Source organism: Paramormyrops kingsleyae, chromosome 9 (assembly GCF_048594095.1).
Source record: "Paramormyrops kingsleyae isolate MSU_618 chromosome 9, PKINGS_0.4, whole genome shotgun sequence".
Taxonomy (NCBI): Eukaryota; Metazoa; Chordata; class Actinopteri; order Osteoglossiformes; family Mormyridae; genus Paramormyrops; species Paramormyrops kingsleyae.
The window spans coordinates 25282698-25308819 of NC_132805.1; the positions used below are offsets into that span (position 1 = coordinate 25282698).

Here is a 26122-nt window from a genome sequence, read left to right on the forward strand (position 1 = left end):
TAGTGTTTAAACTCATTGAAATCGGTAAACATTCCGGTAAGGTCTGGGTCTTGAAATCAGCCATCGGCGTTGCCTACCTGTGACTTTGCTGTATTGCCCCCACTTCCTACTAAGTCTGTAATATAAAAAAATACAATGATCAATGTAAAGCGTAGGCCAGCTCACTTACTCGCATAGTTTGGTTACCAACATTTATGATCCAAACTTATATATAATACAAAGTACATAGTTATTAAGTTTGAATATGACACAATAAAGAAAATAAACAAAAATGATCAGCCAGGTGCAGTGGTTAGCACTGTTGCCTCACACTTCTGGGACCTGGGTTCAAGTCTCTCCACAGTCCAAAGACAGGCTAATTGGAGTAACTAAATTGCCCATAGGTGTGCAAGTGTGAGTGTGCCCTGTGACGGGCTTACCCCCCCATCCTGGGTTGTTCCCCACCTCATGCCTGTTGCTTCTGAGATCTCTGAGTTCTGGACCCCCCCCACCACCACCCAAAAAGGATAAGTGCTTTGGTGGATGGATGGATCATACAACTCGTTACAACTGCCTTTACTTACTACCATTCTGAGAATTAACACTCAGTTTTGTGAGAGATGATAAAGATGTGACTTTTTAAATACCGTAAGTTGGTGGTTTACCGCTTGAAGGATGATCTGCCACAATGGAGTAGATGATTTGCTCTTTCCCAGCCTAGAATGGAGAAGATGTAAGACACAAGCCAATTCAATTTTATTTGTTTAATAGCACATTTTCACAACATTACATTGTCTCAAAACACTTTACATTATTCCTGCCCAAAGTCCCCAGTGAACAAGCCAGAGGCATCAGGGGCAAGAAAAACTCCCTATTAGGAAGAAACCTTAGGAGGAACCAGACTCAAAGGGGGAGCCCATCCTCCCTGGGTCGGCAGAGGAAGTCAAATGAGCAAGATGGAAAAATCCTTATTTATGAGATATTAAGATTCAAAAGTCTAAATGCGGAGGGCAGGCAGCTGTTGACAGGCAGGTGCTGGTGCTGCTTATGATAGCAGGACGGACAGAGGTACAGCAGCAGGGCAGGCAGGAGAGCCATGACAGGCAGAAGGGGCGAGCAGGCCGGAAGGACGTCACCGGTAGGATATCTTGAATTTTTTCAGGCTCCAGGCAGCACACCCCAGGAGGGGTTGGGGGGGGGGGGTAAAAAAGTGCATTAGTAAATGTAGCTCTGGCAGATATGGCTGTGGCAGCATAAGTAGGAGGGAGAGGCAAGTGGGAACGCAGGCATGGGGAGTCCCTGAAATGTCAGCACTCTAATTCCATAAGGGAGTGTGAAGCTAGAGTACATGAATAAAGCCAAAAGAGTCCATCCATTTTCTGAAACTGCTGAATCCCAACTGGGCTTACAGGAGGGACCAGAACCTATCCTGGGAACAATGGCCACAGGCAGTCACCAACACACCAAAGGGTACACACACAGGGCCAATTTAGACACACCAATCAACCTATCCTGCACATTTTTGGACCATGGGAGGAAACCACAGCCCCCAGTGAAAACTCATGTGAACGTGGGGAGAGCGTGCAAACTCCACACAGAAAGGACCCGGGACTGAACCCCAGACCTTCTTGCTGTGAGGCAGCAGCGCTAACCACTGCACCACTGTGCCACTGCATTGCCCAAAAGAGTCATAATAGGAATTTACACAGCTGTCTGACACACAGCCATGTATCTACCACACTGTATTTATTTTTTTAGCTGGCACTGTTATCCAAAGTGACTTACAGGAGAAGAAAGCTCAGAATCAAAGAGCAACCCTAGAGAGATGTGCTTAAGGGTCTGAACCAGCCACAGAATCCGAACACCTATAAACTGGATAAACTTGCGTATTAGTAGTATTGTAAGTCAGATGTATGGACTTGTAACTCTAAATTACAAATATTTTTGTTTTCCTGAACACTGCTTTTATACTCCATATGCTTTGTTTTGCATATTGTACCTTGTGCTTTTTTTATTTTCACATATTTCCCAAAAATCGAATGGCGGAAAACTAGTTCCTAGCAAGTATACTGCAATTACCACTGTATACATTTTTCTGTCTGTCATCACAATGCAGTTTTTTCAAGCACTTGTTAGAAGCTAGTTGTTGTAATGTGAATGGGTTTGTAGCTTGTTGTTCTAATATGTCTGCCTGTATCTCCTGACCAGGTTGAGAATACAGACAGACAGGAAGTCAAATGCAGAAGAGTCAAACAGACACTCCCGTGCAAGGAAATGTCTCTTTTCAGTTTTTGGCACAGGCTGCAGATAAGCATTAATAAGCAAACTGTCTTACATCCGGAAGGTGTGGTTATCTTGGATCAGAGTAACATCTCCTGAACCACAGATAACAACCTAGAAACCTATTGCATTTAACATTGTGGTTAAAGGGCATCAGGGCCGCACTTTACTTGGCTGTAATACTCACTGTGTTATCGGCGTTCAAATTACCGGCCAAGCCTAAGAGGCTGTCTGTAATAAAGAGTAAAACGTGTTCAGGTCTGGCTTTATGGCTGGTCTGCTGTATGCAAAAAATACAAACAACCTACCTGAAGATCACTTCCACACCATATCGGTTCACTTGTCTGGCCAACTCAGCAACTGAATTATTAAAAAGTTTTTCCACTGATAGGTTAGGACAGTGGTTTTCAAACTGCGGGTCATGACCCCCTAAATTATTGCAAGGGGTTGCAAAATGTTATCATGGTTACAAGACATGACAAGTGTTTTTTGTGGAGTCTCCATACAAAAAGAGTTTGAGAACTACTGGGTTAGGAGAAGGGCTCAACATAGCTAGATTCCCTGGTCATTGCTGATTCAGAAAAGGGTCTGAATGCCGTCATGAAGTGCTGTGTGTTAGAATATTTATACTTTATATTAACTGCACCTTCATAATGCATTCATTAGGCATTTATAGAACAGCATGTATGTATACCTTAACATGCCGACATACATTACATACATACATAACATTAGTGCAGGTAATGCAAATCGTTACCAGATACATAGGGCCAGTCAGTAAAGACTAATTATTCGGGCTACCTGCACTAGCATTAGCATCTGTTAATCTCGTAATTAAATCTGTGTCATCGTGCGTTTATGTCATAAATAGTAAATATCCTACCCATATAATGTTTTGTCGTGGGATGTGTGCGTTTTCATTAGCATCTAACTCGGCACGGGAGTGTTGTTTGCTTCCATCAGGGCTGGACTGGGACCAAAAAATGGCCCTGGCATTTTTTGGTCATGGCGGCCCACTACGATTATTTATACGATATGCGAAAGCACATGACATACCAGAGGATATATGTGTACGTTGTGTGATTTCAAAAATTAAAATAAAGCGCAGCAGCCTACAAGGAAGAGAGTAACCATGTTAAAAAATTGATATGCTCTTTCACTACTCAGGGATTCATCTTGGGAGAGATGGCCACAGTGTCACAATTCCCACCTTGAAGTGAAAGTGGATGTCAAAGAAACATAAACATATTCTCATAATGCATCCATGCATTCGGGTATAGCCCATTCAAGTGTCATGTAGCCTAACTTTTTATACAATTTAGACAGCACAGAATCATTAACCTACTTAAACGCATTTATTTATACAACCACATATTACCCACATTTTGACATCAGTGATGCAGTGAAGATAGTTTCAATTTCTTGACGCCAACCCTAACTGTTCTGTCGATATATGCTGCCTTGTAGAAAAATGCTATCGTAGTGCAAATCGATAGCCCTAACCCTAACTCTTACCCTAACCCCCCAAAACCCCTAAAACTCTTACCTTAACCCTAACCCTACCCCCTAAAACCTAACTCTAATCCCAAAAAGGTGGAACTGCACAGAACACTCCCCATTAATCCGGGCTTGGGACCGGTGTTCTGTCATAAAATACTACCTATCGAGACGTGCTATCGAGCCTTTCTGCGCATGTGCAGTTCCACAAGTTCATTATTAAAAATAATTCGTTTGGTCAGCACAATATGTTGCTATGTGTAGATACATGTGTAACAACTTACATTCAGTATTGTTTGCCTGCTCTTGCTGGATTCTGTTGGATTATAGAGAGGTTATGTGTACCGGAATAATAAAAACACTAAACAGCTGAAAGAAACCAGCTGAAAAAGTGAGTAAACTGCAATTGAAGCAATGAAATAAGCCAAAATAAAAGATCTTACCCTGCAGATCTACGTTTTTCTAAATGACAGAATAAACATGAGTGTTAAAATGGATACATCAGTGATAAAAATGAGTGATTGCACACTTTGATCACAGAGTTGCACGGGTGCTATGATACTCACTGTGTCTCTTGTAGAGACAGACAGCTGTCACTCCCAGCAGGATTACAGCCGTGAGAGAGAGCACCGCTGCCCATAAACGAGTCAAAGCTGTGAGACACAGAACAGAGGCGAAACTGATGTCCTCTTACGCAAAGTCGCAAACTGATATCGCAAATTTATTTCCCCAAATATTGTAGAGGTGTGAATATTTGTGCAACCCCCAAAAGTACATTTTAAAATATGCTTACTGCTATACCATAAAACTGTCATACCTCTCAGGACTGTTTATATGTGTTACTTGTAGATCCTTTAGCGAGTATTGATTTGGAAGAAATGTACAGAAACAATATAATTATGTATTTTTTCTTTACCTTTGGTCTCTGTTCCATTAGTAGTTGATGCAGATGCTGTAAGAACAGACAATTTCGTTTCTTTCTGAGATGTACCTGGTGTCACACCTCGATCGTGCCGATCCTCCTGTGCCACGCCCCCCTCGTTAACCTCCTGTCCATTCCCAGTGTTTAACAGCTGTTTCCAATTGTCTGTATTAGTTCGGTATATTTAAGTCCACGTCAGAGTTTGTTTCTCTAGTTCTGTCATTGTATTGTCGTGTAGTGTCGTGCTGAGTTTGCCTGTTATGCCCCTTCGTCTACCAATTAAACCCTTTTATTTTACCCCATTCCTGATCTCCGTCGCTTGTAATGTGGTCTGTGTTCCGCGAGTCATGACACCTAGTTTCTTGGAAGCTAAAGTTTAAAATTTGCTTTAATGAGATGGATGGTAAAAGTGGAAAGTAACTTAATTCCCTAAGCACTATTCAAACATAAAGAGAAACCTTGAGCTATAGATATCACGAAGTTATTTCCCCAAATATTGCAGAGGTTTGAATATTTGTGCAACCCACATAGTTACATTTTAAAATCTGTTTAATTGCATACCCATACAACCATAAACATGGGCAGCAAAATATCTAAAAGAAAAATTTTGAAATTTTCTAAAATCCCTCACTCACACACACACACACGCACACACAAACACACTGCTTGGGCATACTGACTCTAAAGTTTGGATACAAATAGATTTAAAAGAGTAAGAAGTAAAGTAACTGAAGGACATTACATTACTTTTTTATACTCCAATTCCAGCAAACATCTAAAAATGACTGTATAGAGATATGAAATCTAACAAAGGAAGTCTATCTGCACCTTCAGCCATGATTGTTTACGTCTTACTTGTATTTCCTGTAGTAAGTAAGAATTTGTAATAAAAATAGAGAAACAATGTATTTATGGACAACAGATGATTGTTTTTTGTTTACCTATGGTCTCTGGTCTCTTAGTAGCTGATGTGATTGTTGTCCTGTGGGTGAATTCCATGCTATTCTGGGTTGTGTTTGGTTGTTTGGAAGCTAAGACATCGAAAAATATATGTTTGTTTTAGAAATTGACTAAACAAAAATTAATGGAATTAAATATTTACTATAATTTTCCCTATTAAAGGATTTTAGGTTAGAAAGATGCTATATTATGACTGAAATTACCTTTTGTTGTACTTGTAGCAGTAGACAGGTTCGATTTATTGTCTGTAAATAAAGGTTTATATTAAAAATATTTTCAACAAAAATACATCAAGACCTTTACATTTGCTGCTTTTCATTGTTTATAGCTATTTAAAAAAAATAAAATAAAAACAGACAAACAAGAAGCTCAAGTACAATCAGTGATGAAGTAAAACTCACAGACAACATCCTGATGTACTTAATCCCTTTCACTAAAGGCATATCCTCCTGTCCATCATCTCTAACTGCTTGTCCTGTTCAGAGTTGCAGGGGTCTGGAGCCTAACCAAGGGGCTATAGGTGCAAGGCAGGGAACAACCCAGGATGGGGCACCAACACATCACATGGAACACCAATGGCAATTTGGTAACTCCAATTCAGCTCAGTATGTTTTTAGACTGTGGGTGGGGACTGGAATATTTAGAGGAAACCCCATGATGACATGGGGAGAACATACAAACTAACAGAGCCATGATGGAGACTTGAACCCCAGTCACAGATGTATGACAGTAACAGTGCTAACCAATGCACCGCCAGGCCGCTCCTGGCATGTTCTCTCCCTCACATAAAATCCACTCCTTTCTGAGTGAGCACTATGGTCTTACATTTTGACAGGGGCAGCCAAAGGAAAAAGATATAACACTTTATTGTCTATTAGGAAGTTTATCTGCACTTTCAGATTTTGATGAGGCCATGATTGTTTACATGTCTTACTTGTATTTTAATAATTTGTAATAAAAATAGAGAAACAATGTATTTATGGACAAGAGATGATTATTTTTTCTTTACCTGCACTCTCTGGCTTCATAGTGGCCGGTGTGATTGTTGTCCTGTGTGTGGATCCCTTGCTAATCCTGGTTGTTTTTGGTTGGTTCGAAGCTAATATAGAAAAATATTTGCTTTAGAAATGGACTAAACAAAAAGAATGATATTACGTATTTAATGTCATTTTCCCAATTACTAAAAGGATTTTGGGTTAGAAAGATGCAATGTAATAACTGCTGAAACTTACTTTTTGTTGGACTTCTCGTAGCAGTAGGAAGGTTCAGTTTATCATCTGTAAATAAAGGTTTATATTAAAAATAGTTGCAATAAAAATAAAAACCAAAATTTTTACATCTGTTGCTCTTCATTGTTTATTACTGGGGTTTTTTTCAAACAAACAAGAAGCTCAAGTACAATCAGTAATGAAGTAAAACACTAAAACTAAAATTAAAATATACATCTTTGAATGCTTTGCTTTTTCACATAAACTGCAGCCGCCAATCCCTGTCAGTCTCAGGTTCCCTCTCACCATCTCTCACGGGCAACATCCAGAGGTTAAACTCCTTCACTAAAGGCACATTCTCACCCTCACATAAAACACACTCTTTTGTGAGAGAGCACCACAGTCTGCACTTTCAGCCATGATTGTTTAAGTCTTACTTGTATTTCCTGTAGTAAGTAAGAATTTGTAATAAAAATAGAGAAACAATGTATTTATGGACAACAAATGATTATTTTTTGTTTACCAATGGTCTCTGGTCTCTTAGTAGCTGATGTGATTGTTGTCCTGTGGGTGAATTCCATGCTATTCTGGGTTGTGTTTGGTTGTTTGGAAGCTAAGACATCGAAAAATATTTGTTTGTTTTAGAAATTGACTAAACAAAAATTAATGGAATTAAATATTTACTATCATTTTCCCTATTAAAGGATTTTAGGTTAGAAAGATGCTATATCATGACTGAAATTACCTTTTGTTGTACTTGTAGCAGTAGACAGGTTCGATTTATTGTCTGTAAATAAAGGTTTATATTAAAAATATTTTCAACAAAAATACATCAAGACCTTTACATTTGCTGCTTTTCATTGTTTATAGCTATTTAAAAAAAATAAAATAAAAACAGACAAACAAGAAGCTCAAGTACAATCAGTGATGAAGTAAAACTCACAGACAACATCCTGATGTACTTAATCCCTTTCACTAAAGGCATATCCTCCTGTCCATCATCTCTAACTGCTTGTCCTGTTCAGAGTTGCAGGGGTCTGGAGCCTAACCAAGGGGCTATAGGTCCAAGGAAGGGAACAACCCAGGATGGGGCACCAACACATCACATGGCACACCAATGGCAATTTGGTAACTCCAATTCACCTCAGTATGTTTTTAGACTGTGGGTGGGGACTGGAATATTTAGAGGAAACCCCATGATGACATGGGGAGAACATACAAACTAACAGAGCCATGATGGAGACTTGAACCCCAGTCACAGATGTATGACAGTAACAGTGCTAACCAATGCACCGCCAGGCCGCTCCTGGCATGTTCTCTCCCTCACATAAAATCCACTCCTTTCTGAGTGAGCACTATGGTCTTACATTTTGACAGGGGCAGCCAAAGGAAAAAGATATAACACTTTATTGTCTATTAGGAAGTTTATCTGCACTTTCAGATTTTGATGAGGCCATGATTGTTTACATGTCTTACTTGTATTTTAATAATTTGTAATAAAAATAGAGAAACAATGTATTTATGGACAAGAGATGATTATTTTTTCTTTACCTGCACTCTCTGGCTTCATAGTGGCCGGTGTGATTGTTGTCCTGTGTGTGGATCCCTTGCTATTCCTGGTTGTTTTTGGTTGATTTGAAGCTAATATAGAAAAATATTTGCTTTAGAAATAACTGCTGAAACGTACTTTTTGTTGGACTTCTCGTAGCAGTAGGAAGGTTCAGTTTATCATCTGTAAATACTGTAAAGGTTTATATTAAAAATAGTTGCAATAAAAATAAAAACCAAAATTTTTACATCTGTTGCTCTTCATTGTTTATTACTGGGTTTTTTTTTTCAAACAAACAAGAAGCTCAAGTACAATCAGTAATGAAGTAAAACACTAAAACTAAAATTAAAATATACATCTTTGAATGCTTTGCTTTTTCACATAAACTGCAGCCGCCAATCCCTGTCAGTCTCAGGTTCCCTGTCACCATCTCTCACGGGCAACATCCAGAGGTTAAACTCCTACACTAAAGGCACATTCTCACCCTCACATAAAACACACTCTTTTGTGAGAGAGCACCACAGTCTTACATTTTGACACAGGAGGCCAAAATAAAAAGATTTTAGATGTCAGACAACTTTATTATCTATTACAAAGTAACAGAACATGGCTCATGCATAACACAGCCTCAGACAGTGATGGCGGTGGCCTCTTAAAGGTCCTGTTCAGCTGAGCTTCCTCCTTCTATCTCATGTTGCCCCCCAGCAAGACAGCACATGTCAGGATGCTGGCCACCACAGACTGGTAGAGCATGTGCAGCAGTTTGCTACAGACACCGAAGGACTTCAGTCCTCTAAGAAAGAAAAGTCTCCTCTTCCTTTTCTTTTAAAGACCATTTGTGTTGTACTGTTTCTTGTGTTGTCAAGATCTGAGGAGCTCTGTGCAGCAAATGAACCATGACATCATCCACTTGGATGTGGGTCTGATATGCAGATTGAAGGGGATTGAGGAACTGCTTCACTTGCGGTCTGAGACCCTGAAGCAGTATCCTCTCAGGGGTCTTTATTATGATGATGCGAGTATCACCAGGTCCTCTGTTATGAGTGAATGTCCTAGAGCCTGACCAAGAGTACAAATCAGACAGTGAAAGTCGAGCTGACCCTGTTATCTTACTGATTATCAACCTGAGAAAGTTTTGGTTTCAGTTTAACAGTAAGAGAGTTACACCAAGATATGATATTAGAGGTGAGAACAGCTTATAAGTGATCTATAGACTCAAGCTATTTTACTAACATTAAAATCCTGAGCTTCCTTAGAAGGTGCAGACACCTTTTTACGCATGAACCCACATGTTGGGAGAAGGACATGGAGGTGTCTATTGCTGTGCCAAGGTACTTAAATGACCCAACATCTGTACCAGCTGGCTGTCCAGACTGGGGGGAGCACAGAGAGAATGGGGGAATCAGTCTCAGCTCCTTAGTCTTGGAGATGTTAAGCCACAGGCAGCCATCTGGCCAGGTCCTTCACACACCCATGATTCTCTCACTGAGCTCCTGTCGGTCAGATGAGCCACCAGCGCTGAGTCATCTGCATATTTTAAGAGTCACTCCTTCTCTGTCACCAGTAAAATCGGGTGTGTAAACAGAGAAGATGATTGGTGATAAAACACAACCCTGCAGAGGCCCTGTATTTAAAACCATCAGCTGTAAATAAGCAGGATGTCCGCACTAGCATCCCCTACAGGACACCTTTCCAGCAATGGCTGTGTGTTGACATCGTTTACATAAGAATCACAAACTGGAGTGGAAGCAAGATTTACTTTTGACTGAGACCAACACCCAACTCTAAATTAGACACTTTAATGCAAGTTTTTACAACTTTTACTGTAGTCTCTGATTCTGCTGAAGTTTCCAGCGCTGCTCCTGTTGGCAGGGTGTCTGTGTTGGTTAGGGAGTCCTTCAGAATTTTCTTTTTATCTCTTAACAATATCTCCATTTTTCACTTTCCTGCACGACCTCAGGCTTCTCTTCCACAAGAAGGGACACCTTCCACTTTCCCAATGTCAGTGTCCTTTGCTAAAATTAGATCCTGTAGTGGTCGACTTCGTTTGGGAACATTATTCTTTTTGGCACAATCTAAAAATTTGACCACTACTGTGAAATGAACATTGGTAGACTGTTTTTACGCGTTGGAATGGTAGGTTACCAGTCACGGTAAAACAATCGTGTGGCTCCCAACGTCCACTTCTTTATTTTCATTTTCAAAACAAAAACTTTATTGCTCCTCTGACACATATTCCTTCCGGCAGTTGCAAACCAAAACTAACCGGAGAAGCACTTTCATGTATAATATGCTACATAAATTTCAACTTATAATGGCAGGTTTAAAACAACATATTCCAACCATTTAATTAAACAAAAACTACACCATTCTGCATAAATGGCGCTTACAGATCCATTTATGGGTAATGGGTCACAAGATCACACAACATAGGCCTTTTGCACTGACCCCTGCTGGGTTACATGGGTTACATTTTGCCGGCCTCCATACCAACCAGGAAAGTGCCAGGAATGATGCTGGATGGCCAGTCCAGCCTGGACCCCAGGCACATTAATACAGGGTATAGGAATCAGGAGAAAGAATTACTTATTTTATTTGCTTTAAGTAAGTCACTGGGAACGTGTGATGTTTGTAGAAAGGAGAACTGGGTTTATGCATTTAAAAAATGTTACAGTTTTCATTGTGGTGTACAGAAGAATTCAGTAAAGTGATCAGAGCATGTGAGCGGAGTGGAGCGGTGAGAATTTCCGCTCTTCGCTCACTAGGCTGTTGGCTCCGCCCGCTCCTCCGCTCTAATTCGCACTACGCCGCTCCGCTCAACAACGCTTCTCGCTGCACTAAAATTTCCTCCCGCTCCAGTGAAATCGCTCCACGCTCGCTCCAATTTAAAAGAGGGACAAATAATCTGCATGCCTAACAAATGTCACCTTAAACCGAAGCCTTATATCATAAAGAAATATGAGCAACGGCAACATTGCCACTCAGAAAATATTTCTTTTTAAGCAACATATATAGGCAACAACGGACACGTTTGGCAATGGCATTCCACACAAAAATAGGCTTAAAAATAAAGGAATCAATGGTCTAAAGAATATACAGGCTAAGCATCTATACGTTTTAAATTCCTCAATTTTTCTGTTGATGCTGCTGCTGCGCGTCTCTATAAAATAAAATTTCACTGACAGCGTTACGTGAAATTTAAAAAATCCTATTAGACCTACTTTGAATGACAAAACGAATTTATTTGATTACCAATATTTACCAAAATAGGCTTTTATACTTTAATTTATAGACTTGATATACTACAACCATATAAAACTTGCTCACGTTTTGCTCTGGCTTAAAACATTCTTGTGTTTCTGAGAAAAATGATTCCAAAGTGAATCTTTACTCACTGAAACAGTTTCACCACCTTGTTATTCTTGCTCTACATTATTGTTATCTATACGTTTGATAAGAATATTACACTTGTATGATCTATCAGTTTCCTTTGTGAAATACTTTCCATCTCGGCCAATTTCTGTAATAGTCTTGATAATTGTACAGATGAATTCTGGGTAGATTTGGGCACGCCTCAGAATCGTAGTGTGAGCGGTATCGGAGCGAAATTGGAGCGAGACAGAGCGACCGCTCCAGCCTTAATTAAAAAAACCGCTCCGTGCTCTGACTAAATTCCGACCGCTCCGCTCCGCTCACATGCTCTGAAAGTGATGAAAATGTTTTTACCATCAGATTAACGTAACACTAAAAATACTAATGCCTGGTCAGAGCGAAAGATATTCAAGGTGGAACTCCAGCCCTGGAAAAAGAGGTATCAGAGCTACCCCCGGGTCCTTAGTTACTCACACATTCAGGGGGGGACCGAGCTCTGGCCTGTTTTCATTGGGAGGTCCCTCACAGAAAGTTGTGTGCATGTAGGAGAAAATCAGCAAAAAAAGCCAAACTAGTCACTCAGAATCAGTGCCCACTGGCTGCTCACCATACTGCACCAGAGACAGTGCGACAAGTGAGAAAATGACACAATGCACAAGGCCAAAACCACACTAGTGCAGCTGTATGGGATATGAGATAAAGATAAATCATTAGTGGCAGGTACTAAGTTCTAGTTTGGGAGGCTTGAGTGAGTCTCTATAAACATGGGCAAAAAAGGTCTCAACAGGCAGGCAGGAACAGCACTTACCACAAATACCACTGTTGCTATAGATACTGCTGACTGGTGCCTCCACAGAATTTCGATCTCAGATATGTGAATTTCCTAAGCAGTCAAGACACTTTTTTTAATCAGAAATGACATTTGCCAACATAGACTTTATTTACAAAAGTATTGGGACACCTGCCTTTATACACACTTTGTGAATTTTAATGACATCCCATTCTTAATACATAGGCTTTAATATGGTGTTCTATCGGGTTGAGGTCAGGGCTCTGTGCAGGCCAGTCAAGTTCCTGCACACCAGACTCACTCATCTATGTCCTTATGGACCTTGCTTTGTGCACCGGTGTGCAGTCATGTTGGACCAGGGAGGGGCCATCCCTAAACTGTTTCCAAAAAGTGGGGAGCATGAAATTGTCCAAAATGGCTTTGAATGATGCAGCATTAAGAGTTCCATTCACTGGAACTAAGGGGCCAAGCCCAACCTCTGAAAAACAACCCCATACCATAATCCCCCCTCCACCAACTTTACACTTAGCACCATGCAGTCAGGGAAGCGTGATTCGTCACTCCAGTGAATATGTTTCCACTGCTCTAGAGTACAGTGGCGGCGTGCTTTACACCTCTGCACCCGACTCTTTGCGTTGCACTTGGTGATGTAAAGCTTAGATGCAGCTGCTCAGCCATGGAACCCCATTCCATAAAGTTCTCTACGCCCTGTTCTTGAGCTAATCTGAAGGCCACACGAAGTTTGGAGGTTTGTAGCTATTGACTCTGCAGACAGTTGGCAAATTCTGCACACTGTGCGGCTCAGCATGCGTTGTCCCCGTTCTGTGAATTTACGTGGCCTACCACTTAGTAGCTGAGTTGATGTTGTTCCCAATTGCTTCCACTTTGTTATAATACCACTAACAGTGAAATATTTAGTAGCGAGGAAATTTCACGAAGGGACTTTTTGCACAGGTGGCATCCTATCATGGTACCATGTTTGAATTCACTGAGCTCCTGAGAGCAACCCATTATTTCGCAAAATGTTTGTAGAAGCAGTCTGCATGTCTAGGTGCTTGATTTTATACACCTGTGGCTATGGAGGTGATTGGAACACCTGAATTCAATTATTTGGAGGAGTGTCCCAATACTTTTGGCAATATAGTGTACATTGTCCATATTTTTCATTCACATTTTGAATTACCCCACGACATGGATTCCTGTTACCAACATCTATTGTATCTGCTTGTTTCGGTTTCCCGGAACATCCATGAAAGGACCAGTTTATTTGCACTGCACCCTTGCCAGAGTACTTCCTTCTGTGTTGCCTCACAATACCACTCAAGGTAAGAGGTTTTTTTTTTCTTTTTTTGGAAAATCCCGGCCTGGATATTTTTTAGGACTTGTAACTGTTAGAACTTTCTGAGTACTGAGTCCCCTCCTGTGCTCACTGCACACCCAAGACTGCATGGCCCCTGACAGCTCCAACATCATGGCCAAGTTCACTGACAACACAACAGTGGAGAACAAATCTGATGGACGGGCCCAAGATTTTCGGGGAGGGGGGGGGGCATGTGGGGTGGCGACACATGTAGGCCTGTGAGATGTGAACCAAAAACAAAGCCTCGATAATTTAATGCAGGATTGACTTCCCAGTTTGCACATACAACTATATGCCATAATATACCTGTCACTCAAATAATGTACCAATTAATGTGATGATTCGTGAAGTAATTATTTATATTATATTTTATTATATTATAATCATTGCAACTGGTGTGAGGCAGGAATGAACCAGACATTGCAGGGTGCATATTTCTGCCGCATGTTTTTGGACAGTAGAAGGAAACCAGAGGATGTGCTGGAAAGCTACGCACACACAGGGGGGACATACAAACTACACACACACAAACCAGTCATGCACGGCCACAGCGACTCCCAGTTTGCCATCGTTCCAACCCTCAGCTGGCACAATGTGCGATGTTAATATTGCCATGTCACATTACACAGACTTCAGTATTCTGCTGCGTTGAGACCATAGTTGCCTCCACTAAAAGGTGTCTCAAACAACAAGTGTCCATACTGACGAAAAAGCTCCTGATAGCACTTACTCAACACATTCATCTCCAGCACCCCAGGGACCTTGGGTGCTAAGTCACAAGGGAGGATCCTTAACCACCAGGATTCCACAATTCAGCAGCAACTTGCCACAAAGTTCAACCCCCAACTCTAGGTAACCAACATAGGGAATAGAAAGCCCATTGGCCGCTCAAAGTTGCAACCACTGACAGGACCTAAGATGATCCAAGCCCAAAGGCTCAAAACATGTCCTAAAACAGGTCTTCGTAATAGTGGACACCATTGATCCCGTATCTATCAGACAAGACAATCAAGACACTACTACTCCCCCAATACAAATCTTCAAATGGTTACAGGATGACATTAAACCAAAGGCTGGGCCTGGCTCACCACCAAGCCTCTCTGAGCCAGAAGGCTCCCCGTCCGAGCTGTGGCTCTGCAGCTCGGTGCGGATCAGTTTTCCGCCGGTGCAGCGGACAAACCTGGTTCAACACCAGTAGACTGACTGGTACAAAAAGGACAGGACAGAACCCTATTCCCATCACATTCACAGGCAAAATGTCCTGGTTGCTGACAGCGATGGCAAATTACTGATGAATTTTGCTGAGGGGAGCGAGGATACCGAGCACTTCGCAATACGGCAAGGCTCTGGATCAGTTTGTCCTTTTAAAATCTCCTTCAGCTCAACCAAATCCCACTGCGGAGTGGACCCACCAACAGAACCTGTTCCACCCTGCACACCATACTGAAGGCCCAAGGCGGATGGAAGTGAATAGCTGCGCCCCCTAACGGCCCCAGACATCCCTTCCCGTTCCCAACGAATTGCCTCCCGCTCGTACCTCTAACAACCCCATATCAACCAACCGCCGAACCAACCGCTTCAGCTCGCGCCGTAATAAGCCATCCGAAACGCACTCAATAAACTGATCACGTAGCAACACACCCGCATTTGGAATCCCATCAGGAGCTGCCTGTAACTTTCGCCATCAAACTCATTAAGGCCAAAGAAAATTTCCCCCTCTTGTTTCCTCAAAAAGAAAGCCTCCTGCGAAGCCACATACGAAGCGGAGCATGCATACAACTCTCTTAAAATAGAGATAATCTTACCCGGGTCCCCTCGATCTATACTGGGACGGTAACGTATCTCCTCTCTAGCCTCCCCGGCCAGATGGTCAAAGAGAAAAAGGGCTTGCTCTGAAGCAGACAAATAACGAGCCCACATACAGGCCTGTGCTTCCTCTATCCAATCATTTACGCTAATGCCTGATTTACCATTAAAATACGGACATTTACGTTCACAGAGCACAACAACCAAATGCTCAGGGAAACGTCCAGTAACCTGTCCATCAGAGCCCGATGGAGAAGCCCCACGCACAGGGGCAGGCCTGGCCGGAGACCAGCAGGGTTCCCCCTGACCTACACTCGACGGAATAACAGTGATTGGTGGCCTGCTCTAATATGCCCCCCCAGCTAGAATCTTTTCCTTATGGCCCAGCCCAAAGTAATTCATACAGCATAAATAATGGATAAATATGAGTAACTGGTGCAAGTTTGGTGCATGTAGCATTTTCCCAGCCAGAGTTAGACAGGGGGGGGGGGCATTCTGTGGCAAGGTGGCCTGCTATAAAATGCCCCCCCTCTAGAGTCTTTTCCTTATTGATGGACGATTTGCAATACGACTTGTTAGCTGTAATCTACACACGGGGTTTAGAATGAGTGGTGAAATTTTGGTGACTTTTGGTCTATGGATCGATGTTAGATCATTTCCAGGCGTGACGGTGCTGAGTATGAAGTTAAACGCCGTATTATATTATACGATGACAGAATAGAAGAAAATTCTCAGCAGAATGGATTCAACAAAGTGTCAAAAATATCTTTCAACTAAATCAGTCCCTTCTTGCGACTGAAAGAGACATTGTCGAGAAGAAAAGCATTACTGAGGAATGCGACTACACCACCTTGGGAATTTCACCCAAGAAAATAAGGTTTGAGATTCAGCTCAAGGGGCACAAGTCCGTACGGAAGGGGCAGAGAGGTGGTTACCGGATAAAAAGCACCTTTATTAAAACAACCAACTGCTATGATGCATAAAACGAGCTGAAGGTACCAACGGTGCACAATTAAAGCCAGCAATCCCGGAGGCCGGACACACGGATACAATATCCCACGTAATTACTACAACACTAACATCACAGCAAATACACAAGCAATTCAACACAGCACCCACTGCACACAACAACCCCCCCCCCCCCCAAATCAAAACACATAAAACTAACACAAACAAAAATCAAAGAAGACCAACAACCCCCAACGTGAGTCCGCGCAATAGCCAGTTGGCTCGCTCAGCGTCGTGACGCTATGGCGTAGCGTGATGTATGGGGTACTGCTGAACCAGGCTCCCTCCCAGACGCTGGACAGCTCCGGAACTGGCCAATCCAACCAACCGGCTGGAACCTCGCAGCCTCCGTCAACCCAACGTAACAAAAACCCACCGGAAAAAGGAAAAACACAAAAAGAAACAAAACCAAAACAAGAAGCAAAACAGCAGCATTGGCGCTATGACGACAGCCCCATTCCAGGTATCAGATAAGGGAAGCACAGGATAACAATGCTGCCAATATTAGCTTCGTAGCCACTTGCTGCCAGTTCAACCAAGCAGAAAATTCGTAGCTTTCCGACAAAGGGACTGCAAACGCAAATTCCCTCGCTTTGGATACAAAACTGCCAAAATGGACGAACACACAGAGCCCAAAACCCCCTGGCGTGTGTTACCACGGATCCATCACCTTTGCCATTCCTGTCCTTTATAAGGCCCAAACCATTACACACAGGCCAATTATCTGATCTAGGCCACCAATCACCAAAGAAGGTAAGTCCCTAATTGGCATCCTGCTACATATGCAACTCCGTACCTTTGTTTCCACACACTCTCCGTCCTTCCCATCATTACCACCAGACTCTCTCTTAGGTAAATTACAAAAAATTTTCCCTCATGTTAAGGAGACTATAGGCACAGTGTACTCTTTAATTCGTAGGGATAATTTGGAACCACTGACGTTAATAAGACATAAATGGGAGGAGGAGTTGGATACCGAACTATCAGATATACAATGGTGGACCAGTCATAGAAACATACACTCATCTTCAATCCGTCTACGGCACACTGTCATCCAATTTAAGGTCGTACACCGGTTACACTAGTCAAAGACAAAGCTGGCTAGGATTGTTTCTGGTATTGACCCTATGTGCGACCGATGCAACACTGAGCCAGCTACATTATCACATATGTTTTGGAGCTGCCCTAAGTTATTTGAGTTTTGGGAATCAGTTTTTGCATTCCTATGTAGAGCTTTGAATACTCATGTTGAGCCATCCCCAGTCACAGCCATCTTTGGAGTAACACCAGAAGATCACCGCACAGGAAACAGGGGTAAAACAATGACGGCATTCGCAACACTACTGTACTTGCCAGAAGTGTTATATTAATGAAATGGAAAGACAAATCCCCACCTACATTTAAACACTGGATGAATGATGTCATGTACTATTTAATACTTCAAGAAATTCGGTATCATATACAGGGTAATAAACTTAAGTTCTGCTATATCTGGCAACCTGTTCTTACATTAGTTGAAAAAAATGGATTCTAGTGACACTAATGACGTAAATTTCACTGTCCCCCCCCCCCCCCCCCCTTTTTTTCTCTCACTAGTATTGTCATGAATATTGTTCTATGTTAAATCTGCCTCTGGCAATGTCAAGTACTGTTCTGTACAATGTGTACAATATACATATAGTACATATCAATCTAGCTGCTGTTAATTTGCTGTGAATTTGTGTTACTATTCCCCCTTTTTTTAAATTAAATTATAATATATATATATTATATACTATATATTACCGTGGTGCGAGGGGGTTGAGTAGGATGTGGTTTTTTTCGGTTATATGAAAGTACAATAAAAAAAGACATGACAAAGGAAAAAAAAATCTTGGTCTGGATTTATATTCTTTGGACTGAAATCTCCACATCTGCCTTTGTGTTACCGTACTGTGTGTAGTAATGAGTAATTATCTTGCCCTGATTGCCCTCCTGGGTTGCACCTGTGTGGCTGGTGAGTGCAGCGTTTGTCGCTGTAGGGGCTGTCGTGGTCGCTATTGTTGTCATTGCTGGTGACAGTGTCTGTGTCCTCCTTGTTCCATCAGTTGTCAACCTGCTGTATCACTTAATAAACCTCATATCTCCATTTGCATCCTTTTCTCCCTTCATTCGCGCTGGTGCGAGTGTGACATAGATAGAAACCTGCCAGTGAGTTTAGTATAGAGGTTTAACCACTCAGTACAAGCAATAAGTACATATGAAAACATGTGGAAAACCTTAACAAACTGCTCGTGTACAGACCTGCATATAAAATTGTAGCGAGTGGTGATGGAATACTGCCGGATGGTACCAAACAATGGTACTGATAGCCACAAGTCAGCTCGACTACGCCACCCCAGGTATTACACCCGGAGAAAGTTCGGTCGCCTTACCCCCCGGGCCAAGGCACACTGGTCTGTTTACCGTAAGAGCGGAGAGATGTTGTTCCAAACACAAATTTTATTAGAACTAAAACCATAAGAAGATTAGGCCTATGGTGTTGTAACTGACTAAAGTACAGCCCGGATACCAGCAGCCACTTCTTGCCGGTCTAAGACTGGGCGCTGAAACCCAAGACCGCACAGAAGAACCCAAAGGATGCATGCAATCATACGGGTAAAAAAAACAAATATAACTGCAAACCACAACGGTAATCACACAAAACCCAGAAAGAAAAACACTGCAGTCTAAAGTAAAGAAAATCAACCAAACAAATAAAATTACATAGCAACATAACCGAACAACACAAAGACACAAAATATATCAAACAAAGATAAACGTAATACGATTAAAACAAAAAGAAACAAACCTTTGAAAAGTGAGGGACCAATCAGCCCCTCTAACAACCCGTCTCACACATGTAGACACGCTCCCCCCCCCCAAACCGCTCCCCAGCTAAGCACCCACTGGTGATTCGGCCGGCTACAGGCTGGACGGAACACAACAAACCAAAGCAGAAGTGCTCAAAGCGCGACACGGTGCAAACGTCACTAAACAGCAGCAGTAAGGCAGCACAGAGCCGCCGTAGGCAGAGCAGCAGTGGTTCCACGTAAGATGGAGCAGCAGTCACCGCCACACCACAGCACACGGGACCCTTAGGAGAAACGCTGCCGTATCATTCCCAGCGTCAGGCGTCCTGTCGCAGCTTGTACCATTTACACCCCCCCAGGGGCTAAACACACCGGTGCAAGATGTCCCAACCACTAATCCCGGGACGAACCGGGAATCTAACAATTAAAATGACCACCGAAAAGGAGCATAAAGCGTCTGTGCTGGGGTAACCCTTATAGTCTGAGCGTCCTCTCCTATTGGCTACTCACCCCCAGGACTTAATAGCGCACACACCTTGTTTTCTCCTCCCACTACAAAATGAATATGGAATGAATATGGAATTAAACTCACTCACCTATTGCACGTTTATCACTCCGTGGAGAGTGAGTCGGTGGCTTTGTGTTCACAGTGTAATCACAGCTCAGCTCCCTGCTGAATGCAGACTCTAAGTGCTTCTGTAGGACAGTATTATGTATGTAAAAATTACAGACCTTTCCCCCTTTAGTCCATGTTGAATTGAAGGACTCAGGTGTGTCTCCAGTGTACAGATAACAGCTGATAGTTTCATTAGTTTGCTGGCTAAACGAGCAGGCGATATAGACCATCCCACCTCCAGCAGCCTGATCGACACTAATGTGAGGTTTTCCTGGCTGCCCTGTGTGGAAAAGGAAACACTTTACATGTGAGAAAAAACATAATCATTGCAGTATCTGAGTTATACTCCCGAAAAGACCTTAAAACTTAATGCTACTGTCAAACTAAATGTTATTCCAGATTAAAAAATATATTTAAGTAAATTATAAACTGATTAATTCTTACATGTGCTTAACCACAGTGTAACATGTAGAGATACAGACGTCCCTCACACACTCACAGAGTCTGGGCTACATGCCTGTCAGTGCAGGAGGAAACTAAATCATTCCAATAACTAACATGCTCTGTTTAACAACACAACCTATTTAGACACTCAGGCACCTCCAAGCATACAGCCCACAGTAAAGGTCAAATACACAGCAGACACAGGCAATTACGTTTGTATAATATGAGAACATGGCCTAGTTTTCATATATACTAACCTTGTGCTTCACTGAACTGAATGAAACCTAAAAACAAAATGAGAAGTAAAATTACTGAACAAAGGAAAGAAATGTAACATGAAATGGCACTTTTTAAATAACAAGGCAAAGTAATGAAAAATGACAAAGCCAAGCAAGACAGACACAACTAATGAAAGGATAACTCACCATTGATGAGGGTGACAAGAAAGAGAGAAGCACTGGAGGAGAAGGACAACTTCATTTCTGAATCGGATACAATAAAGTCTGAGTGAAGAAAGAGGGAGCTGCATATGTGTGATTTTGGTTACGCAGCATGTAGGGTGTGAATTAGGAAGTGCAGACGGGGTGGAGCTGTGCTCACCACAGACATACAGAGTACACGAGACGACACGGTACTCAGCAGGGCGCCACTCTAAACCTTTCACTTGGTCTCGTTATGTGAAACTCAACTAAATGCTTTCCTCAAAACTCATTTTGCAAATTGCAAAGGTTATTCTGATGTAGATTAAATGTCACTCAACAGGTTGCTTATTCATATAGTGCATACTGGTTCAGTCCTTCTCACTTTTAAGGTGGATGTCCAGCAGAGATGGGCTGTCTAAGGCTGCCAAAGAGTATCTGAGTGGTGAGCAATGGTTACTAAAGGTGGACCTGATGCAAGAATATAAACAAGCTCACCAATGAGGTCACCAATGTTAAAATTGCAATGCTGAGTGTTTATTTTTGCAATAGTGCTCATGGGCGGAAATGTAAAAAATACTGGGATAAAAACTGTGGCCATAGAAGGAATAAACACTCTTCTTAATGCTTGAGGTTTTGGAGGTTGGAGGCCGATACCTTTTGTCGGCCTTGTGATGTAGGCTGGTGTAGAGGGAGTCAACCAGTGAGAGGCTGCACCAGTTAGATGACCTTACATGTCTTGGAGAGGAGATGTTTCATCATGCGCCTTTGCTTCCATACTAGATGATTATGCATGATCTGAAAACTCTGGAAATGTGAAAGGACAGCAAAGATGTTCTTAAAGGACCGTCGCAGAGACAGAGAACTCTTTTGGGGGGCTAGAGGCTTTTTAAAGTGGCTGCCGGGATTTGTTTGGTGTGCTCGCTGGGAGAGGGACATGCGTGAAATTGGACCAACGGACTAAACGTTTTGCCGTCTTGGTAATGTAGTTAAGTTGCTGTGCTGTCGGACTGTGGAGATACCCCTGTGGGAGCGGATTACGGCGCGGTGATCCGAGTCCGGGAGGAGAATCCATCGTCGCGACGACAGCAATGGCTCGGGGGATTTGTTGTTCCCCTTTCCTCTGTTTGAGCGCAGGTCCAGAGAGCAGCGAGCAAGCGAGTGAGCTGTATTGCTGGTGACGGCGAGCGGAGACAAGGGGAAACGAGACCGACTGGTGAACGGGGGGCGAGCGGACAAAGAGGAGAGGGAGAGCGCGACTCAGGCTTACAGCGAACGCTAGCCGGCACACAGGGAGGCGGTGTCGCCCAGCCGAGTGTGGGTGTCCGGCTGATAGTGGGCGAGTTGCTAGGCAGGTGCGGTCTGAGGGGTTGTCGGCTCTTCGCCTCCAGGTCCGGAACGCAACGGAGTGAGAGAGACGGGAGCCAGCAGGGCGGAGCAGCAGCCAGCTGGGTCGGATTAATGGAAGGATGCCTTCGCTGAGCTGCTGGCATTCGGACGCTGACGGGGAGAGTGTAATGAGTCCAGTACGGATTATTTCAGAGCTGTTGGATCCCAGGACTGAGCTTTGGGGAACGAAGAACACACCGGGTGCTGCCAGAGGGGTTTGATTTTTTGATTTATTATTTTTGGTTTATTTGGAGGGCCTTTCGGTGAGAGCACGAAGGCCCTGGACATTTAAGTTTATTATTTTTCATTTATTTATTTATTTGCCTTAATGTGTGGTACCATTTATTATTGTTCGAATGTTGGTGGTTTTGTTTTGTCTTGTGCCAGGAGGTTCCCCCTTTCCGCGTCCCCCCACCCCCTTAATTTTCCAGTGTGCTGTGTTCTTAGGCAGAGTGAAATCCACGAGTAGAGCTGAGTGCTGTGCAAGTGTGTAGTGGTGTTACAACTGTCTGCCGTGTTTTCATTGGGTGTTGGGAGGGGGGACTAGAACTTGGAGGGTTGCTAGCATTTGTGGAATTGGACCCCAGAACATGAATAAATGTGCATTTAAACCCCTACCTTCGTTGTGTGTGTCCTCTCTGACTGTGCCCCAGAAGATCCTAAAGGGTTAAACTTAAAGTGCAACTAAACCAAAAATAGTAGTGCTAGTGGTGGGGGTCTCTTACCCTAGCCCACCACAGTTGGTGCTGCTGCCTCACAGCATGAAGGTCCTGGGTTCGGTCCTGGGTCCATTCTGTGTGGAATTTGCATGCCCTGCCCGTATTCACTTTTTTTTTTTTTTTGCTGGGGTCTCCAGTTTCCTCCAACAGTACAAAAGCGTGCAGGATCGGTTGATTGGTGAGTCTAAATTGCCCTTGTGAGTGTGTGCACCCAGCGGTGTGTTGGCGACTGCCCAGGGTTCGTTGCTACCTGCGCCCATTGTTCCCAGGTCGTTATTGCTGTTCCCCGCAACCCCAGTTGGGATTAAGTGGTTTCAGAAAATGGATGGATAAGATCTAATAAAGCTGCGAGCAGCAATAATGGGGCCAAGCACACAAGCATTCCGTAAACGTCATGGAAAAAACCCAGGGTGCAGAGGTGTGAAGCGACAGTGCTAACCACTGCACCACTACGTCACTCCTGAAAGGCAGAAAGCGGAAATACATGAACAGAGGAACATATGGACATACATCATATAACATAAGCTGACACGCTGAATGATGCATTCAAGAAAAACTGCAACACCAACAGATCAGGAACAAGTACAGGAAGCACATCACTGAGTAAAAAGATATTTGGAGCTAAAAAACCAAAAGCCCTGCTACCCACAGAAGACAAGCAAAGGCGAGACAGCATTAGGAGAGCAGTAGCTGCAGACCTGAGGGAATGGGCAGGTGTATAAAGGAGGAGGAGCTCTGCGGTGTCCTGGGGAGCAAGACCATGTACGGCCTAAAAGTCACCAGAAAGAGTTTGTACTGTATATGTCATGGATATTCCCTTAGAGCCAAATCAGGAGTCAGAAGTCGTAAAATTGCAGACATAATTAGTAGGATTAACCAGAATACCATTAATGTAAAACTATATATCATTTATGATAGACAGGGCATTGTAGTGAATTTTTAGCACTTTAACTGTGTCAGCATATAGTTTTAGGATGCTAAATTTCATCCATAACAAAGGCAGTGTGGCTTTACTGCCAAATTTGTTTGGTGATGACGGGCAAACAGCTTTGAGTATCAAAAATCCCTCTGATACCTCTTGTGAGTATTGGGACGAAGATCATCTCTGATAAATTTGGAGAAGATTGGACAAAATTTGTGTTCCCATGGATCAGCCTGGGGACATCCCACAGTATTAGAAGACATAAGATGTATTTTTCTAAACCAAACCAGTTAACACATTTTTGCTTATTGCAGCGCCCCCTACTGCTGGAATGACTGTTTTTGGTATCCAAGTCCTATGGAATTGTCCAAATTTGGTTTTGATATATCAAAGCATTGCTGAGTTACAACCTCACTTTCTGTTTGGTGGCTCTGTCATCAAATTTATTGAACAAATTTAAATTTATTTGCCTTAGCATAATGGTTTGAACAACTTTTGGTCCAAACCCTCTGTAGATGACACATACCATTTGGTGATGATACAATCAACCCCCTCAAACAAGTTTGCAAAAGTAGGTTTTTGAAAAATTCAAATTGTGGAAAATCCAGTATGGTGGACTTTAAACCAAAGGATGCATTGCAAACAGAAAGACCACTGAAGCAAAAAATAGATTTCAAACTTAGGACAAATAGCTCAAAAGTAATAAGCAAAAATGCACCTTGAAATTTCGCCTGATGGTGGGGCTATAGTGATGGATGGACTGACTCCAAATTTGGTGACTGTATACAGTGGACTGTCCTCAATCAATGTATCACATTTAAAAAATGTACCAAGCTGTCATATGTGCTCTCATAGACTCTAATGTCAGAAAGTCTAATAATAACAGTGATTATAATAAGTGCCTCACACCTATTGGTTCTTGGCCCCTAAATTTAATTCATTAATAATAATACAGTAACAATAAAAGCAGTTCCATACGGTTATCACTTAGCTGCAGGAGAAGGACGACCCAAATGTAGGATGTCGGTACTGTACTGTAAGTTGACCCCTCACAGGGGTGTTTATTACAGAAAACAGGCAGAGTAGCACATACTGTACAGACAGAGAACAATGAACAGACAGGAGCAGAGGACTAAGAGACACTAATATACAAGACTAAACAAAGGGGTGAACACAAGGCCGCTGTGGCTGGTTAATAAGAGGGCAGGAACAAGAGGTAAGACTAACAAGCTTCAGGCGCTGCTGATTAGAAGCCACTCCTGAGGGAAACATAAGAACATAAGAAATATACAAACGAGAGGGGGCCATTCGGCCCATCGAGCTCGCTTGGGGAGAACTTAACTAATAGCTCAGAGTTGTTAAAATCTTATCTAGCTCTGATTTAAAGGAACCCAAGGATTCAGCTTGCACTACGTTATCAGGAAGACTATTCCATACTCTGACTACACGCTGTGTAAGGAACTGCTTCCTTAAATCCAGTTTGAAATGTTCTCCCGCTAATTTCCACCTATGGCCACGAGTTCTTGTATTTGAGCTAATGCTGAAGTAACTATTCGGTTGAACAGCATCCAAACCTGTTAGAATCTTATAGACCTGGATCATGTCCCCCCTCAGTCTCCTTTGCTTGAGCCTGAACAGATTTAGCTCCCATAGACTCTAATTAGCTCCCATAGACTAACCTTTCCTCGTATGACATTCCTCTAAGACCAGGAATCATTCTTGTGGCCCTACGCTGCACCTTTTCTAAGGCCGCAATGTCCTTTTTAAGATACGGTGACCAAACCTGCACACAATATTCTAGGTGAGGTCTCACCAAGGAATTGTATAATCTTAGCATTACCTCCCTTGACTTAAACTCCACACACCTGGAGATATACCCCAACATCCTATTGGCATATACCCCAACATCCTATCCTATTTTTATTGCTTCCCCCGCACTGGCAAGAATGAGACATGGAAGCATCAACATACACACCAAGGTCTTTCTCATAATCAGCTACCTTTATTTCAGTAGGTCCCATAAAATACCTGTACTTTATATTTCTGCTCCC

General features: G+C 42.6%; 1 protein-coding gene and 1 long non-coding RNA gene across 5 annotated transcripts in view; both read right to left on the minus strand.

Annotated features, from left to right (window-relative positions):
- The window catches only part of LOC111845510 (uncharacterized), a 67626-nt gene that overhangs the window by 385 nt on the left and 41119 nt on the right, over positions 1–26122 (minus strand). For 2 of the 4 annotated variants that reach the window (XM_072716630.1, XM_072716632.1), the window contains 9 exons: positions 8398–8487; positions 7592–7633; positions 7370–7459; positions 4323–4409; positions 4200–4218; positions 4041–4072; positions 2447–2490; positions 627–696; positions 78–115 (listed from right to left, as the gene is read on the minus strand). In XM_072716630.1, coding sequence (XP_072572731.1) covers positions 78–115; positions 627–696; positions 2447–2490; positions 4041–4072; positions 4200–4218; positions 4323–4409; positions 7370–7459; positions 7592–7633; positions 8398–8487 — 512 coding nt within the window. Of the gene's footprint in view, positions 1–77; positions 116–626; positions 697–2446; positions 2491–4040; positions 4073–4199; positions 4219–4322; positions 4410–4672; positions 4709–5841; positions 5884–6647; positions 6732–7369; positions 7460–7591; positions 7634–8397; positions 8488–26122 lie in introns of those variants that run through there. The other 2 variants (XM_072716633.1, XM_072716634.1) reach the window with 2 other exon arrangements.
- LOC111845509 (uncharacterized) lies at positions 20161–21152 on the minus strand. Its single transcript, XR_002838631.2, has 3 exons — positions 21048–21152; positions 20880–20906; positions 20161–20458 (listed from the first exon to the last, which is right to left on the minus strand). It is a non-coding gene; the product is annotated as an uncharacterized lncRNA (long non-coding RNA).